Genomic DNA, 16,207 nt, shown 5'->3' with positions numbered 1-16,207 from the left:
AAGATTAAGGCCGCAATATCTCACAGGGGTTTAGTTTGATAACGTTATTCATTAAACAAATTAGTCATTTTTAATGTGTTTTGTGTTTACTCAGGTTCCCTTTTCTAACATTACATTTACAAGATCTGAAACCATTCTGTGTGAAAAATACAAAATAATAGAGGAAATCAGGAATACTTTTGTGGCACAGTGTTATCAAATTATCTATCTTAAAGCAGCACAATGTTAAACTGTGAAAGACATATCCACCTATATCTCCCTGATTAAACCCCTCGTATATTGGCATTTTATTTTGAGAATAAAACCTAATGTTTCAAATTCTTATCCTGGCTTGAGAAATTTGTACAATAATATTATGTATTTAGTATTTATAACAATACTGTACAAACTGCTTTGGAGTTTCATTGTTTATATATATTTTTTTTACATTTTAAATCACAACGATGTGTGTCCCTATACCACTCTATTGCCAATAGGTCAACAGAAACCTATGTAAATATCAAAAATGTAATCACATAGAAAAACTGGGTTGAAATCCCTTACGTTGAAACTCTATAAACTGATGTATTCCATTAAGGTACCAGAATGTGATTGCTTAAGTGGCTTTGGAAGGACCTGTATCACCTTGGTCTTGGTGAACTGAAGGTCAGTTCAAAAAGCTAAAACATTTATGCACATACACAGTATATACATAAAAGGTACAGTAATGGCTCCAATGCTGCAGAGCCAGATGACCTATAACGGTTGTCTTGGTTACTCCCACCTCAATCTGACTGCCAGTGCAGTTTTCATTCAAACTGCTGGGGGAAATTAGAAAAAGAACCTCTGAATCTTTTAAAGTACGTTTTTTTTTCTTCCAATTTCAAACTTTACCGCATACCCATTGCTCCAAGATGAAAAACCACACGTGGAAGCTGATTAAAAAAGTAACAGTACATGCTTTATTAAAAAATGATTGACATGACTACACACCCTCTGCCACATCCCACATTGCACAATGGTGATATTCACACCAACGGGACATGCGCTGTCTAGCAATGCTCGTCTTTATAGTCTCCAGATGAAGCCTTGGTTGCACTGGCTTCTTGAATTTCAACACTATTGCAGGTATTATTAACACATGCCCTCCAACAAAGAAGCAGTCCTGGGATTTAGCACTGTAAATCTGTTCAGTGGGGGAGAAGAACATCAAAATGTGGGCCTACACAGAGGAGAAATGAGAAACAAAAGAAATTCTTCAAATCACCACAGAAACTATTTGGATATGTGAATATGCCCATTGGTCTTCTTTGATGCAGGTTAGGATATTCGAGTCGGCCATTTTGGGAAAGTGTTGAGGATAGCTTAGGTCAGAAGGGCAGACTAATCTCTTGCACTAAACCATCTTCCATCCCTCCCTGAGCACTCCGAACACAAACCAGAACGCAACACACTAGAAGAGAAAAGGATTTTAAAATGGATCTCTCCAGAAAAAAATACAATGTAAAATCATTTGTCATTTGCAAAATGTACTTGTCCCCAATTCCCAGCAAATTGGATTTAAAAGCCAATATCACATTTGTATTGCTTTTCACTCACACTCCCAGCTTTAATAAGCATGCTTGGTGAGAGATGTTCTTCAGCCAGGCCCTGGGTTGAGCAGGTCACCACAACTGTTTAGGCTGTTGCCATAAAGTGCTTATGAACCACTGACACTCACAACCCTCAGCAACTTCGAAAGTAATTTCAAGTCTCCTCAATTAGACTAAAATTACACATACCATAACTTAAAATGTGGTTAGAGAATGCTGATGGAAACTGATCAGAAACAGTACACTTCTGTAAGTAGCAGTGTTTTTTTTTTTTGGTTTGCAGAAACTCGCTTGCCTTTGCTGGTGTTCTCTTCAGTTTGTGGAGCAACTCAAATAATGTCAACTTTTGCCTCTAATAATTATGTGCAGATGTGAACCGCAATGTACTAAAACTATAACTGATATCCTAATAATTATTACCAGAGTAAAATAATCAATTTACAAAATAGTCCTGCGGTGGACTAAAATAAATATATATATTTCACAGAATATTTGTGATGATAATGAATTTCCAACTTTTAGAGGCAATACTATTGGTAAAATCCATTTTAGCAGCAAATATTCCCACTGAAAATGCCAGGCTAGACTGGAATTTTAAAAAAAAAACCCTAAGAGTTTAACCTTAATATACAAGAGAATCAGCAACTCTATAAATGAAACTACCTTTCACAACTTAAAAGAATCTTACAAAAAACAGAGGAATATAAAGTGAAAACAAAATCTTTGCTCCATATATCATGCAGGCAGTCTCTCTTCAAACAACATAACTTGCTTTCAATATATTTGTAATGTGAAAAGAAATAAAACAAGAACAAAAGGAAACAATAGTAAGCTATAAATACAATAAATAGTTTTGTTCAGTGCTCACAGGGATTGTGTAGCCATCAGCCCTGGAGAAATGTCTGGTCTCCTTTAGGTCAAGCACAACAAGCCTGCCATTCCCCCTGTTGTTCTGGCTTTGGAGGAAATGTCACCATGGACCTGAGTGCTGATTGGTCATGAAGGAACGCTCTCCCTCGCATTCCCCCTACCAATTGGCTGCTCAGGAGACCCCATTGTGACACGTGCGCTTCTCCAGGTGGTTGCCGAGCAGCAGCAGGTCTAGATCTTCTTGACGTAGTTGTTGGGGAACAGGCCCTGCTTTCCTCGAAGTCTCCCAGTCCACCATCCTGAGTCATCTGACCAATCGCAAGAAGAAAGTCTGAGGCACTGATGTACATACTGACTCTATGGTTTGAGTTGGTGTGCCCAGAGGATGGGCATCCCCATAACACCAAGGCATAAACAAATGTTTTTGCATCTTGGTTGTCATGTTGGGCCCTTGAGCAAGGCCCTTAACCCCATATTGCTCCAGGAGGGATTGGCCTCTGCTTAGTCTAATCAGTAAGTTGCCTTGGATAGAAGCATCAGCAAAATAACTGTAATGTAATGTAAATGTAATGTTATGATTCTAATAAGAACTTAACCTGGCCACTAACCCGATTTCCTTGCGTTTGTGACTGGAAAGTCTGGAAAGCACACTCACCTTCCTTGACGATGTCGATGACGTCGTCTGCGTTGAAGCTGAGCTCGTCAGTGTCCTGTGCATCGTAGGCGTACAGGGCCTTGCACTGGGGCACCTGGGGTTTGGGTTTGGGCAGGGGTTTGGGCCTGCCCCCTCCTGGGGTTGGCCTGCTGGGTCTGTGAGCTCTGGGGGAGGGACAGGGAGAGAGCAGGACAATGCTAAACACACCACTCATCACTGCACGTGGAGTACACCCGGGGCTCATCCCAATCGCTCATTCTGCACCTCCTGCTGCACCTCCTGCTGCCTGTCCTCACTCCCTTCCTAGCTCCTTTCCTTGTTCCAACCTCCACCCATTGGGGAGGCAAAAAAGGAAGCGAGAAAAGGTGGTGAAGACAGGGGGAATTGAGGAAACGTGAATTAGGCAAATGGGATGTCCTTGCTCCTTCAAACGTCAGTTTGAAGCCACGTTAGTTACAGACGTGGCTGATGCATGGCAGATGGGGAGAGGTGGATCCACAGGTTGAACTTTTACATGTCACACCTTCTGAAAAAATACTTGCGCTCATGTTTTCTTGCTCAAGAAATCATCGCCTCCTAGCACCTGACTTCTAGGTTCTAGAAAGAACACTTAACAGGCTGGAATTTCCTTAATGAGGGCGGACCTCGATTGTTTTCCAGGTCAGGCGAGGAACAAGGAGATAGGAGGTGAGAAATAATGGGAATGAGCCCCTTCCCTTTCATTACACAGTCCTGTTGTGCTACAAGGCTCTGGGGTTAGGCATTAGGACAGCATCTCCATGATTGTGCTTCTCAGAGAAAGGCTGTGAAGAAACAATGATGGCTGGGGCACTGTAACACGGCACTGAGATGTGAACTGCGGCAACAATTGACATCTTTTCAGTGACATGCGTGGAATACCTGTGAGACGCTTTGGATGTTTGTTTTCAGGGTGTGTGAAGTGATTTCACACCGAATCAGGGTCAAGTACGGAATTGTTTCGGATACAAATACCTTTTTTTACTTTTTACGCATTACTGAGCTTGTACTGGTGTACTGGAACCAATGAAATACTCTCAGGGAAAACCCCACCTTCTGTTCCTCTTTGTTGGCTCAAGTACACCAGGCAAAATCAATTGAGCACAGAAAAGTATTTGAATCCAAAACACTTACATATTTGATCTAGGTCTGATTCAGTGTGAAATCACTTCACACACTGTGTGTGAACCTCAAGCAGTTGTTTGCTACTACACGCACCACCAGATGGCAGTGTAACAAAAGTCTATAATAATTTTGTCTTCCTAAAAAAGAATAATTACAGTTTTTAGAGGAGAATAAAGCTCTCTGAAATTGTAATTCCTCAGTACAAAAGATAATTAAATGGAACTTTTCTGTTGTGGGTGGGGCAACAATCATGATGGAATTCCCAAGTTAGTAACCACCAAGACGCAAACACACAAACCAGAGAAATCACCAGAAGAAGAATGGTCAGTGTAATATTTCCCAACTGCGTCAAGGCCAGCAATAAGTACTTTTTGATCCAACAGAGTGGAAAAATAAAACAACCAACAGCGCAGTGTTCTGAAGCCAGACTGATCTTCTTGATACCCCAAAAAAACGTTACAGCATAAATATAATTATTTAGTAGGGCACTTCTTGCCACAAGACCTTTATAGAAGCTTGGAGTAACAAGAATTACAGTATAAACACTAATAGCAATTGCCATTCTACTGCCTAAACACACTCACAGAGAAAAACCTCTCACTATTTCTTTAGGAGATTCGGGTTTGATTAGAGGACCGTGTAAAAATCATTATTTTGGTTCTCTGAAAGCTGTTAGACAAGAAGAATAGGAGAAGCAGAATGAGAGCTGCTAGTGAGAGATTGTCTCTAACATGCCAGTGAGTTGAAACAGGGCCAGGACTAAACCACCACCCAACACAGCAGCCACACTCAGAGACTCACATTCCTCCATTTGATGTGGGCGCTCCAGCTTCTTTACTATAAAGGAACACATCAACCCAGTTACACTCACTGCTGAACACACAGCCTGCGACCATGACGTCGTGTATATGACCCCCTGACTGTGTTGTAGGGATACTGCCAGCTGTGTGTGTGTGTGTACGCGCGTGAGAGAGAGAGACGGGGAGAGTGTGCGTGTATGTGTGTCTGTATGCGTTTCTCTGTGTGTAAACATGTGGCATGTGTGTTTATGCGTGTGTGTTTCTGTGTGTGTATTTCAGCGTGTGTGTGTGTGTGTTTGTTTCTGTGTGTGTGTCTGTGTATGAGTGTGTGTGTGTTTGTTTCTGTGTGTGTATTTCAGCATGTGTGTGTGTGTTTGTTTCTGTGTGTGTGTCTGTGTATGAGTGTGTGTGTGTGTTTCTGTGTGTGTATTTCAGCGTGTGTGTTTGTTTCTGTGTGTGTGTGTTTCTGGGTGTGAGTGTGTGTGTGTGTGTGTGTTTGTTTCTGTGTGTGTATTTCAGCGTGTGTGTTTGTTTCTGTGTGTGTATTTCAGCATGTGTGTTTGGTTCTGTGTGTGTGTTTCTGGGTGTGAGTGTGTGTGTGTGTATGTGTGTTTGTTTCTGTGTGTGTATTTCAGTGTGTGTGTTTGTTTCTGTGTGTGTGTGTTTCTGGGTGTGAGTGTGTGTGTGTGTGTATTTCAGCGTGTGTGTTTCTGCGTGTGTGTGTGTGTGTGTATTTCAGCGTGTGTGTGTTTCTGCGTGTGTGTGTGTGTGTGTGTGTGTGTGTGTGTGTATTTCTGCGTGTGTGCGTGGTGAGACATTACAGTCATCAGTGTGTGCTGCAGCAGGCTCTGCTAACTCACCCAGCAGCACCTCGGTCAGGAACCTTCAGGAAGTCCAGGTTCTGCTGCGTCTTGCTGCTGCTCCTGTCCTTGTCCTTTGATTGGTTGACAGTGTTGGCAGGGGGAAGGAAGGGGCGGGTCGCACTGGCTGGCGGTGGCCTCTGATTGGCTGGCTGTGGCCTCTGATTGGCCGGCTGTGTCCTCTGATTGGCCTGCTGCTGTGAAGCGTTCCTCTGGTTGACTGCGTGAGTGCTGTTTTTAAGCCCACCATTCTGGTGGGCACCTGTTTAAAGAACACATAATTGGAAGACTGAGCAACCTATTCTTCAAATAAAGCAATCAACAAAAAACATGATATGAGTTCTTCAAAACTATCAAATAAGTGAGTATTTTATGCCAGTATACTACAGAACAGAGGTAATAATTAAATATGTTTTCAGACTTTTGTTTTTTTTAAACAAACTCACACTTCTCTCATTTCCTGCAAGTCTTGAGGTAGAGAACTCGATGGTGGAACTCATGAGTGTAACCTTCCCTCAATCTCTCAATCTCCAGTGGTGTTTACTTACTATGTGAAATATGCTTTTTTAAGTTGCTTTTGGCAAAACACATCTGATGTGATGCTCAGAAATGTTCTGCAGTTTATTGCAATCTCGTTTGAATTGAAAATGTGTACATTGCAAAAAGTGAACGAGTCAAACAAACTAACCCCATTGGCAATACTTCCCTCTTATTTAGCAAAAAAGCAAAAGAAAAAAAGACTAAAAATGCTTTTATTTATTTATTGTTGTAGTGAGGAAAAGGGCCAATAAGGATCCTTACCTGGGGGCCCAGGGGCCGTGCGTGAGGGTTGGCGGCCCCTCGACTGCCTGGAGTGGCCCTGAGTCACACTCTTTTTAGTGGGACCTAGACCAGGGACCAAACGTTTCAGCAGTTCCTTACAAACATTCAGCACAGCAAATCCAGTCAAGAAACACCTCATCCTTTCAATTTATATTTGATAAACTCACCTGTAGTCTCTGCAGGGTAGGGCAACTAAATATGGTTTCTACCACTGCCCGCACCCAGCCCTTTATCTTTGAGTCTGGTTTCAAAATGGCTTCCAGCCATGGTAGTAATAACGCTACATTTGAATTTGAAATGAGATGGGTGTAGCATTTCCATATTATCATTTCCATTGGTGTTTTTGTTTGGACAGGCTGCCTCAGTAATAAGAATAATAATTAATAAATATAATTTATATAGCGCTTTTCTCATACTCAATGAGCTTTAGAGTGAGGAGGGGGAAACTCTCCTCATCCACCACCAATGTGCAGCACCCACCTGGGTAAATGGCGGCCATTTTGAGCCAGAATGCTCACCACACAGCTGAGGTGGAGAGGGAGTGGGCCGTTGGAGACTTACGTGTGTTCTTGGGCAGGCCGGGTCCGATGCTGACCTGCAGGGCCTTGTTTGAGGGTCGCAATAGGGCCTGGTCTCCGTGTCCGGCGACGAACTGGACCTGCCGGGACCCCCCCGCACTCCAGGGGCCCCAGCTCTCCTTCTTCAGCTTCAGGTCAAGCCTATGTGGGGGGCAGATGAACATAAACACCTGCCAAACCGTGGCAAGCTGGCCTCATACCTGGAGTTGATTCTCAGGCAGGGCCATTCTGCAGTTGAGGTATTTAGGCATTCATTACATTAGTTATTTAACTGATGCTTGATTACTGTTGATTAGACTTACCAAGGGCCAATCCTCCTGGAGCAATGTGGGGTTATGTTATGTTGCATAACCCCACAGGGCCCAACAGCTACACTAAACGTATTGTGGCTGCACTAGGTCTTGAACCACCAACCTTCCAGGTCCCAGGCAAGCATCTTAGCCACTTAACCTGATTGCTTCAGCAAAGATGTAGCAATGTTAACTGCCCTTGAAAAGGGCCTCTTAGTGTATACATGTGCCTTGGTACTTTGGTAGCGAGTCTGTTTACTCACGTCGTGCCGAACTTTAGCGGCAGCTTCCGCTGGGTCTTCTCCTCGTAGCGGCGGGCGAGCAGGCTAATGAACTCGGTCTTGAACATGCACTCCAGCAGGCTGTCGTACTCCTGCTCGTGCAGGATGAGGAAGTCGTCCTGCATGGTGCTGCGAGACAGAGGAGGAGGGGGAGTCAGAGGACGCCCTGCAAAAAGCCACCGTCTTAACAAGCGTTTTAGTCTTGTCGTAACCTTTTCCCATCAATAAGCAAACAGGAGCGATGAACACAGCCATTTCGGAATGCAGGAAGGTAAAACAGAGGATGTGTGCAATACAGCAATATGTATAACAAGCCATTGAATCTAACGGAACACTGCAAAACGTGACAGTCTTAACAAGCCTTTTTTCAAGTTTAATATTAGCTCGTTTTAAGGTAAATATCTTAGTCCATTGCCAAATATTGAGATGAGATATGCTTGTGAAGTGAGGTTTTCTTCTTCAATTGGCCAATCTTGAACTAAGTCAAACTGTCTCACCTCATTGGCAATATTTTAATCTTATTTAGCAAAGAAGTAAAAGAAATAAGATTTTAGGTCTCAATATAAGACTACGATACTTGTAGTTATTTTTTGTTTTTTTGCAGTGTGTGAGGTCATCTGCCCTTGCCTATTGTTCAAGGACATCTCTCCCTGTGGTTGCCAGGGAAACCGCAGAGTCACAGACGCAGGACAGCATGTAAGGACAGCATGTAAACAACATGCAAAAGGACGGAGCGCTCTGGAAAATGTCTTGCAGCTCCTACGGTTGGGGGGAGAGTGCAGCTAGCTGCCACAGTGGAAGTGTAGTGCAAATCTACACTACAACACGTCACTCTGTCACGCTGTGTCTGTCTGTCACTCTGTGTCTGAGTGACAGAGTGACAGAGTGACAGACAGACACAGAGTGACAGTCTGTCACTCTGTCTCTTTGTGTCTGTCTGTCTGTCTGCCTGCCTGCCTGTCTCTCTTGTTTGTCTGTGTCTGTGTCTGTGAGTGAGTGGGTCACTGTGCGTCTGAATGTCACAGTACGAAGCAACATTCAAGTTACATAATCATTTAATTTAACAGCCATTGAAGTGAAGAGTATATCCTACCCTCATGATATCCTGGAGATCCAATTGCACCACCTTGCCCCTCTAAACGGCTCACTATACTTTCCATCATTTTTCCAGCCAGTTGTAATTTAATTTAAACTAACCACTTCAACCCATTTGAAATTTCTTACTACATTTCTGCTTTATCCATCCTACTTTTACACCTTGCTGGCCAGTGGAGGATGGGCTCCCCCTCTATAGCCGGGGTCCGTTTTTGGAGTTTTGGAGGTTTTTCTATCTCCTGTACTTGCTATTTTGGGGCTCTAACATGGTGTTTAAAAAGTGCTATACAAATAAAATTGAACTCAGTTGAAGAGCGGAAGCAAAGCAAACAGCAACGCACTGCTTCCCAAATAAACTGAAGTCTTTTTTAATGAGCTTTTTACAACCGCAGCTTGCCTCACAGGCACCACCTGGTTTGAGTTACCCACCCACACTCCAGCTCTACACAGAGCACTCCAAAACACCCACACCCCAGCTCTACACAGAGCACTCCAAAACACCCACACCCCAGCTCTACACAGAGCACTCCAAAACACCCACACCCCAGCTCTACACAGAGCACTCCAAAACACCCACACCCCAGCTCTACACAGAGCACTCCAAAACACCCACACCCCAGCTCTACACAGAGCACTCCAAAACACCCACACCCCAGCTCTACACAGAGCACTCCAAAACACCCACACCCCAGCTCTACACAGAGCACTCCAAAACACCCACACCCCAGCTCTACACAGAGCACTCCAAAACACCCACACCCCAGCTCTACACAGAGCACTCCAAAACACCCACACCCCAGCTCTACACAGAGCACTCCAAAACACCCACACCCCAGCTCTACACAGAGCACTCCAAAACACCCACACCCCAGCTCTACACAGAGCACTCCAAAACACCCACACCCCAGCTCTACACAGAGCACTCCAAAACACCCACATCTCAGCTCTACACAGAGCACTCCAAAACACCCACATCTCAGCTCTACACAGAGCACTCCAAAACACCCACACCTCAGCTCTACAGTCACAGAGCACTCCAAAACACCCACACCTCAGCTCTACACAGAGCACTCCAAAACACCCACATCTCAGCTCTACACAGAGCACTCCAAAACACCCACATCTCAGCTCTAGTCACAGAGCACTCCAAAACACCCACATCTCAGCTCTAGTCACAGAGCACTCCAAAACACCCACATCTCAGCTCTACATTCACAGAGCACACCAAAACACCCACATCTCAGCTCTACATTCACAGAACACTCCAAAACACCCACATCTCAGCTCTACAATCACAGAGCACTCCAAAACACCCACACCCCAGCTCTACACAGAGCACTCCAAAACACCCACATCTCAGCTCTACACAGAGCACTCCAAAACACCCACATCTCAGCTCTACAGTCACAGAGCACTCCAAACACTCAAAAAATTATTTTAGTCTGATATTGAGTCTTATATTTGTAATATTTGCTAGAAAAAGTAAATATGGTAAAACAATTTGAGATTTGCCAAACAAATGAGAAAATTACATTAAAGTAAAATAAAAAAAAACATTAAACATTAAACAAGGTAATATTTTCTAAAGAAAAAAAAGATCTTAAGTAAATGGTAAATGGTTGGCATTTATGTAGCGCCTTTATCCAAAGCGCTGTACAATTGATACTTCTCATTCACCCATTCACACACACACTCACACACCAACGGCAATTGGCTGCCATGCAAGGCACCAACCAGCTTGTCAGGAGCAATTGGGGGTTAGGTGTCTTGCTCAGGGACACTTTGACACACCCAGGGTAGGATCGAACCGGCAACCCTCCGACTGCCAGACGACATGTTCATACCTCCTGAGCCAATGTCACCCCTACAAGACTAAAATGAAAGCTTACTATGCTCTCATTGCAAGACTAAAATGCTTATTAAGACAATCAGTTTTTGGAGGGAGGCCAGGAAGACCAGCAAAACTTGTTTCACGCCAAAAGCTCAAACCATTTCCAGTTTCTCCATCAGCAAACCTCACAAACTGTCCCACATTCCTCTTACTATGAGCACCCAGCTCAATATCTCAGCAGCCAATAATAAACTGTCAAACACAGGTTCATATCAAATCCTGTTAAGTGTACATGGTGCCTGGACTCATGGCCTCCTGACAGACCCCTCCAGACAGCATTCCAGGGAGAGATAAAAGGGAGATAAAAGGAAAAAACTAGCAAGCACGAGCCATGAATCTTTCCATGACCGAGGGTCAGATAAAAAGGGGTAAAATTAGAGAAAATTTTGCATTTCAGTGCCGTTAGCCACCCTCTTCATCTATATATAAACCCTTTGACTTTTGCGTGGAGGAGCTGGTGTTCGTATACGAGCAGGGTTCTGAATGTTTCGCAGATGTGCGCAACATCACGCGTGACATTAAAGGAGAAACGCAGGATCTAAACCTGGAGCGGGGACGTTTGAAGTCGCCCTGTGGATTTGGGCAGTTAGCCTGGCCTGTGTGTTTCTCATTATGCTCCGCTAGGCGCAGGGCAGAAGGTCTGGTGCTGTGGGTCAGGGCAGTCAGATGCACGGCGGCTCATCAGACCTCAACACCACTTTCTCCCCGGAAAGCTTGCTCTCTCACGTCGAACAGGAACGGGAAGGGCGTGCCCCAGCCGGAGAGAGACCTCCGGGAAGGGCGTGCCCCAGCCGGAGAGAGACCTCCGGGAAGGGCGTGCCCCAGCTGGAGAGAGACCTCCGGGAAGGGCGTGCCCCAGCCGGAGAGAGACCTCCGGGAAGGGCGTGCCCCAGCCGGAGAGAGACCTCCGGGAAGGGCGTGCCCCAGCCGGAGAGAGACCTCCGGGAAGGGCGTGCCCCAGCCGGAGAGAGACCTCCGAGGAGACCGGGGCCATGCCCATCCACCCCATTTCCAGACAGTACAGCGAGACACATTATATTTTCCAGTTTTGATAAACCTGCTTTTGCACAATGTGTCACTTAATAATATCAGGTGTTGTGATTTAAACTATCACTACTAAAGTCGCATATATTGCCCATAGCATGTGGACTTTATAAGTCTTAGAACTAAAAAGGCTGCCTGGGATTACCTGGAGAGCCCGAAGCAAGCCCAAAGCAAGCAAGTCAGCGAAAGTGGGGCAAGATACTGCATGTTTGGAAGAACCTATATCTTATAAAACTGGGTGGTCACTGGGTGATTAAGCTTTTAACTGTTCACAGCTCTTCAACTGTTTTGATATTTAAAACTGTGCATTTCATTATTTTTGAAAGCAGAATTTGTATGTGCCTAAGACTTTGCACAGCACTGTAAGGTATAGCTAAAGCCTCTCCCAATTTGTATGTGCCTAAGACTTTGCACAGCACTGTAAGGTAAAGGTAAAGCCTCTCCCAATTACCTTAGAGACACGGCCAAAATCTTCTCCACCTCAATCCTTCGCTTCATGACTTCCATCACCTGACCTCGATCTGGGCCCTGCTTCACCTTCTCACGCCCAATCAGGTACACACACTTTGGCGTCAGGATCAGGTCTCTCTTTATGCTCTGGACACAGAGAGAGAGAGAGAGAGAGAGAGAAAATTTTTTAAAAGTCAAAACGAGCGAGAGAGTGAGTGAATGAGTGAGAGGGAAAGAGAACTGAGAGTGAATGAGAAAGCTGAGAGTGGGAAAGAGAGATGGGAGTGAAAGAGAGATGGGAGTGAAAGAGAGATGGGAGTGAAAGAGAGATGGGAGTGAAAGAGAGATGGGAGCGACAGCTACACTAATCTTATTGTGGCCATACTGTGGCTTGGCCCACCAGCTTTCCGCTGGGCTACAGGCTGCCCCACCTTGAATCGGCGGTCGTATTTGGTGACTTTGTCGGCGAAGTCGATCTTCTCCCTCTTGGCCAGGAACTGGCGGAGCTCGGGCCGGTCGTCCATGCCCAGGTAGTCTCCCACAAAGTTCCTGTTCAGGCTGTGCTTCCGCCGCTCCTTCCTGTTCACCAGCAGGTCGGAGGCTGGAGGGCCGCGATTCAACAGAAAACAAGACCGCAAAGTCAGCGCGGGGGATACACCAGGCCTGGGTTCAAATACCACACTGCAAAAAATCTCACGTCTTAAGAAGCGTTTTTAGTCTAATGAGACTTTTACAGTAGAAAGTAGAACATTGTTTTAAGTTTCCTTGACAAGTGACCATTTCTCACCTCATTTGCAGTCTTATTAAGCAAAAGAGTAATAGAAATAATATTATAAGTCTAAATATAAGACTTTTTTTTTTTGCTGTGCATTTGCTTTGGATTCAAATACTTTTCTGCGTTTTATGAAGCTTGCCTGGTGTATTGGAACAAATTTAATTATCCCCACCCATCTGTTCCTCCTTGCAGGCTCAAATCCACCAGGCAATATCAAGACAGCACAGAAAAGTATTAGAATCCAAAACGAAATAGTATTTGAACCCAGGTCTGGGACACACATGACAACTCAGAGGGAGAGACAGATGTTTGACATTTCCAACGAAGCGGGACAGATTAAGAACATTAATTTCTCTAGAAAAGAGAAGCTGAACCACAACACATCCCCTTTCTGCACATCAGCCCTACAGCCCTACAGCCCTACAGCACATCAGCCCTACAGCACTACAGCACTACAGCACATCAGCACTACAGCCCTACAGCACTACAGCACTACAGCACATCAGCACTACAGCCCTACAGCACTACAGCACTACAGCACATCAGCACTACAGCCCTACAGCACTACAGCACATCAGCACTACAGCACATCAGCCCTACAGCACTACAGCCCTACAGAACTACAGCCCTACAGCCCTACAGCCCTATAGCACTACAGCCCTACAGCACATCAGCACTACAGCACATCAGCCCTACAGCACTACAGCACATCAGCACTACAGCACATCAGCCCTACAGCACTACAGCCCTACAGAACTACAGCCCTACAGCCCTACAGCCCTATAGCACTACAGCCCTACAGCACATCAGCACTACAGCACATCAGCACTACAGTACTACAGCACTACAGCCCTACAGCACATCAGCACTACAGTACTACAGCACTACAGCCCTACAGCCCTACAGCCCTACAGCACTACAGCACATCAGCACTCCAGCCCTACAGCACATCAGCACTACAGCCCTACAGCCCTACAGTACTACAGTACTACAGCACTACAGCACTACAGCACATCAGCACTACAGCCCTACAGCCCTACAGTACTACAGTACTACAGCACTACAGGCCTACAGTACTACAGCCCTACAGCCCTACAGCACTACAGGCCTACAGTACTACAGCCCTACAGCCCTACAGTACTACAGCCCTACAGCCCTACAGTACTACAGCCCTACAGCCCTACAGCCCTACAGCACTACAGCCCTACAGCACATCAGCACTACAGCCCTACAGCACTACAGGCCTACAGTACTACAGCCCTACAGCCCTACAGCCCTACAGTACTACAGCCCTACAGTACTACAGCACTACAGCACTACAGCCCTACAGCCCTACAGTACTACAGCACTACAGCACTACAGCCCTACAGCACTACAGTACTACAGCCCTACAGCACTACAGCACTACAGTACTACAGCCCTACAGCACTACAGCACTACAGTACTACAGCCCTACGGCACTACAGTACTACGGCCCTACAGCACTACAGCACTACAGTACTACAGCACTACAGCCCTACAGCACTACAGCACTACAGTACTACAGCACTACGGCACTACAGCCCTACAGCACTACAGCCCTACAGCACTACAGCACTACAGCACTACAGTACTACAGCACTACAGCCCTACAGCACTACAGCACTACAGTACTACAGCACTACAGTACTACAGCACTACGGCACTACAGCCCTACAGCACTACAGCCCTACAGCACTACAGCACTACAGCACTACAGTACTACAGCACTACAGCCCTACAGCACTACAGCACTACAGCACTACAGCCCTACGGCACTACAGTACTACGGCCCTACAGCACTACAGCACTACAGTACTACAGCACTACAGCACTACAGCACTACAGTACTACAGCACTACGGCACTACAGCCCTACAGCACTACAGCCCTACAGCACTACAGTACTACAGCACTACAGCCCTACAGCACTACAGCACTACAGTACTACAGCACTACGGCACTACAGCCCTACAGCACTACAGCCCTACAGTACTACAGCCCTACAGCACTACAGCCCTACAGCCCTACAGCCCTACAGCCCTACAGCCCTACAGTACTACAGCCCTACAGCACTACAGCCCTACAGCCCTACAGCACTACAGCCCTACAGTACTACAGCCCTACAGCCCTACAGCCCTACAGTACTACAGCCCTACAGTACTACAGCCCTACAGCCCTACAGCACTACAGCCCTACAGCCCTACAGCCCTACAGCACTACAGCACTACGGCACTACAGCACTACAGCACTACAGCACTACAGCCCTACAGCACTACAGCACTACAGCCTTACAGACCTACAGCCCTACAGCACTACAGCACTACAGCCCTACAGCCCTACAGCCCTACAGCACTACAGCACTACAGCACTACAGCCCTACAGCACTACAGCACTACAGCCTTACAGACCTACAGCCCTACAGCCCTACAGCACTACAGCCCTACAGCACTACAGTACTACAGCACTACAGCACTACAGCACATCAGCACTACAGCCCTACAGCCCTACAGTACTACAGTACTACAGCACTACAGGCCTACAGTACTACAGCCCTACAGCCCTACAGCACTACAGGCCTACAGTACTACAGCCCTACAGCCCTACAGTACTACAGCCCTACAGCCCTACAGCCCTACAGCACTACAGCCCTACAGCACATCAGCACTACAGCCCTACAGCACTACAGGCCTACAGTACTACAGCCCTACAGCCCTACAGCCCTACAGTACTACAGCCCTACAGTACTACAGCACTACAGCACTACAGCCCTACAGCCCTACAGTACTACAGCACTACAGCACTACAGCACTACAGCACTACAGTACTACAGCCCTACAGCACTACAGCACTACAGTACTACAGCCCTACAGCACTACAGCACTACAGTACTACAGCCCTACGGCACTACAGTACTACGGCCCTACAGCACTACAGCACTACAGTACTACAGCACTACAGCCCTACAGCACTACAGCACTACAGTACTACAGCACTACGGCACTACAGCCCTACAGCACTACAGCCCTACAGCACTACAGCACTACAGCACTACAGTACTACAG

At 46.0% G+C, this 16,207-nt stretch overlaps 1 protein-coding gene across 2 annotated transcripts in view; it reads right to left on the bottom strand.

Moving 5' to 3' along the window:
* Window positions 1-918: 918 nt before the first annotated feature.
* Window positions 919-16,207, bottom strand: part of LOC133130802 (unconventional myosin-Ie-like) — a 63,627-nt gene continuing 48,338 nt past the window's right edge. The window contains exons 21-29 of one of the 2 annotated variants that reach the window (XM_061245651.1): window positions 12,782-12,951; window positions 12,352-12,497; window positions 7,853-7,999; window positions 7,283-7,440; window positions 6,701-6,784; window positions 5,900-6,161; window positions 5,041-5,076; window positions 3,097-3,260; window positions 919-2,749 (exon numbers count right to left, since the gene is read on the bottom strand). In XM_061245651.1, coding sequence (XP_061101635.1) covers window positions 2,673-2,749; window positions 3,097-3,260; window positions 5,041-5,076; window positions 5,900-6,161; window positions 6,701-6,784; window positions 7,283-7,440; window positions 7,853-7,999; window positions 12,352-12,497; window positions 12,782-12,951 — 1,244 coding nt within the window. In that variant the 3' untranslated portion in view covers window positions 919-2,672. The remainder of the gene's footprint in view (window positions 2,750-3,096; window positions 3,261-5,040; window positions 5,077-5,899; window positions 6,162-6,700; window positions 6,785-7,282; window positions 7,441-7,852; window positions 8,000-12,351; window positions 12,498-12,781; window positions 12,952-16,207) is intronic. The other variant, XM_061245652.1, reaches the window with a different exon arrangement.

Source organism: Conger conger, chromosome 6, assembly GCF_963514075.1.
Source record: "Conger conger chromosome 6, fConCon1.1, whole genome shotgun sequence".
Taxonomy (NCBI): domain Eukaryota; kingdom Metazoa; phylum Chordata; class Actinopteri; order Anguilliformes; family Congridae; genus Conger; species Conger conger.
This window is presented reverse-complemented; position numbering and strand designations above follow the sequence as displayed.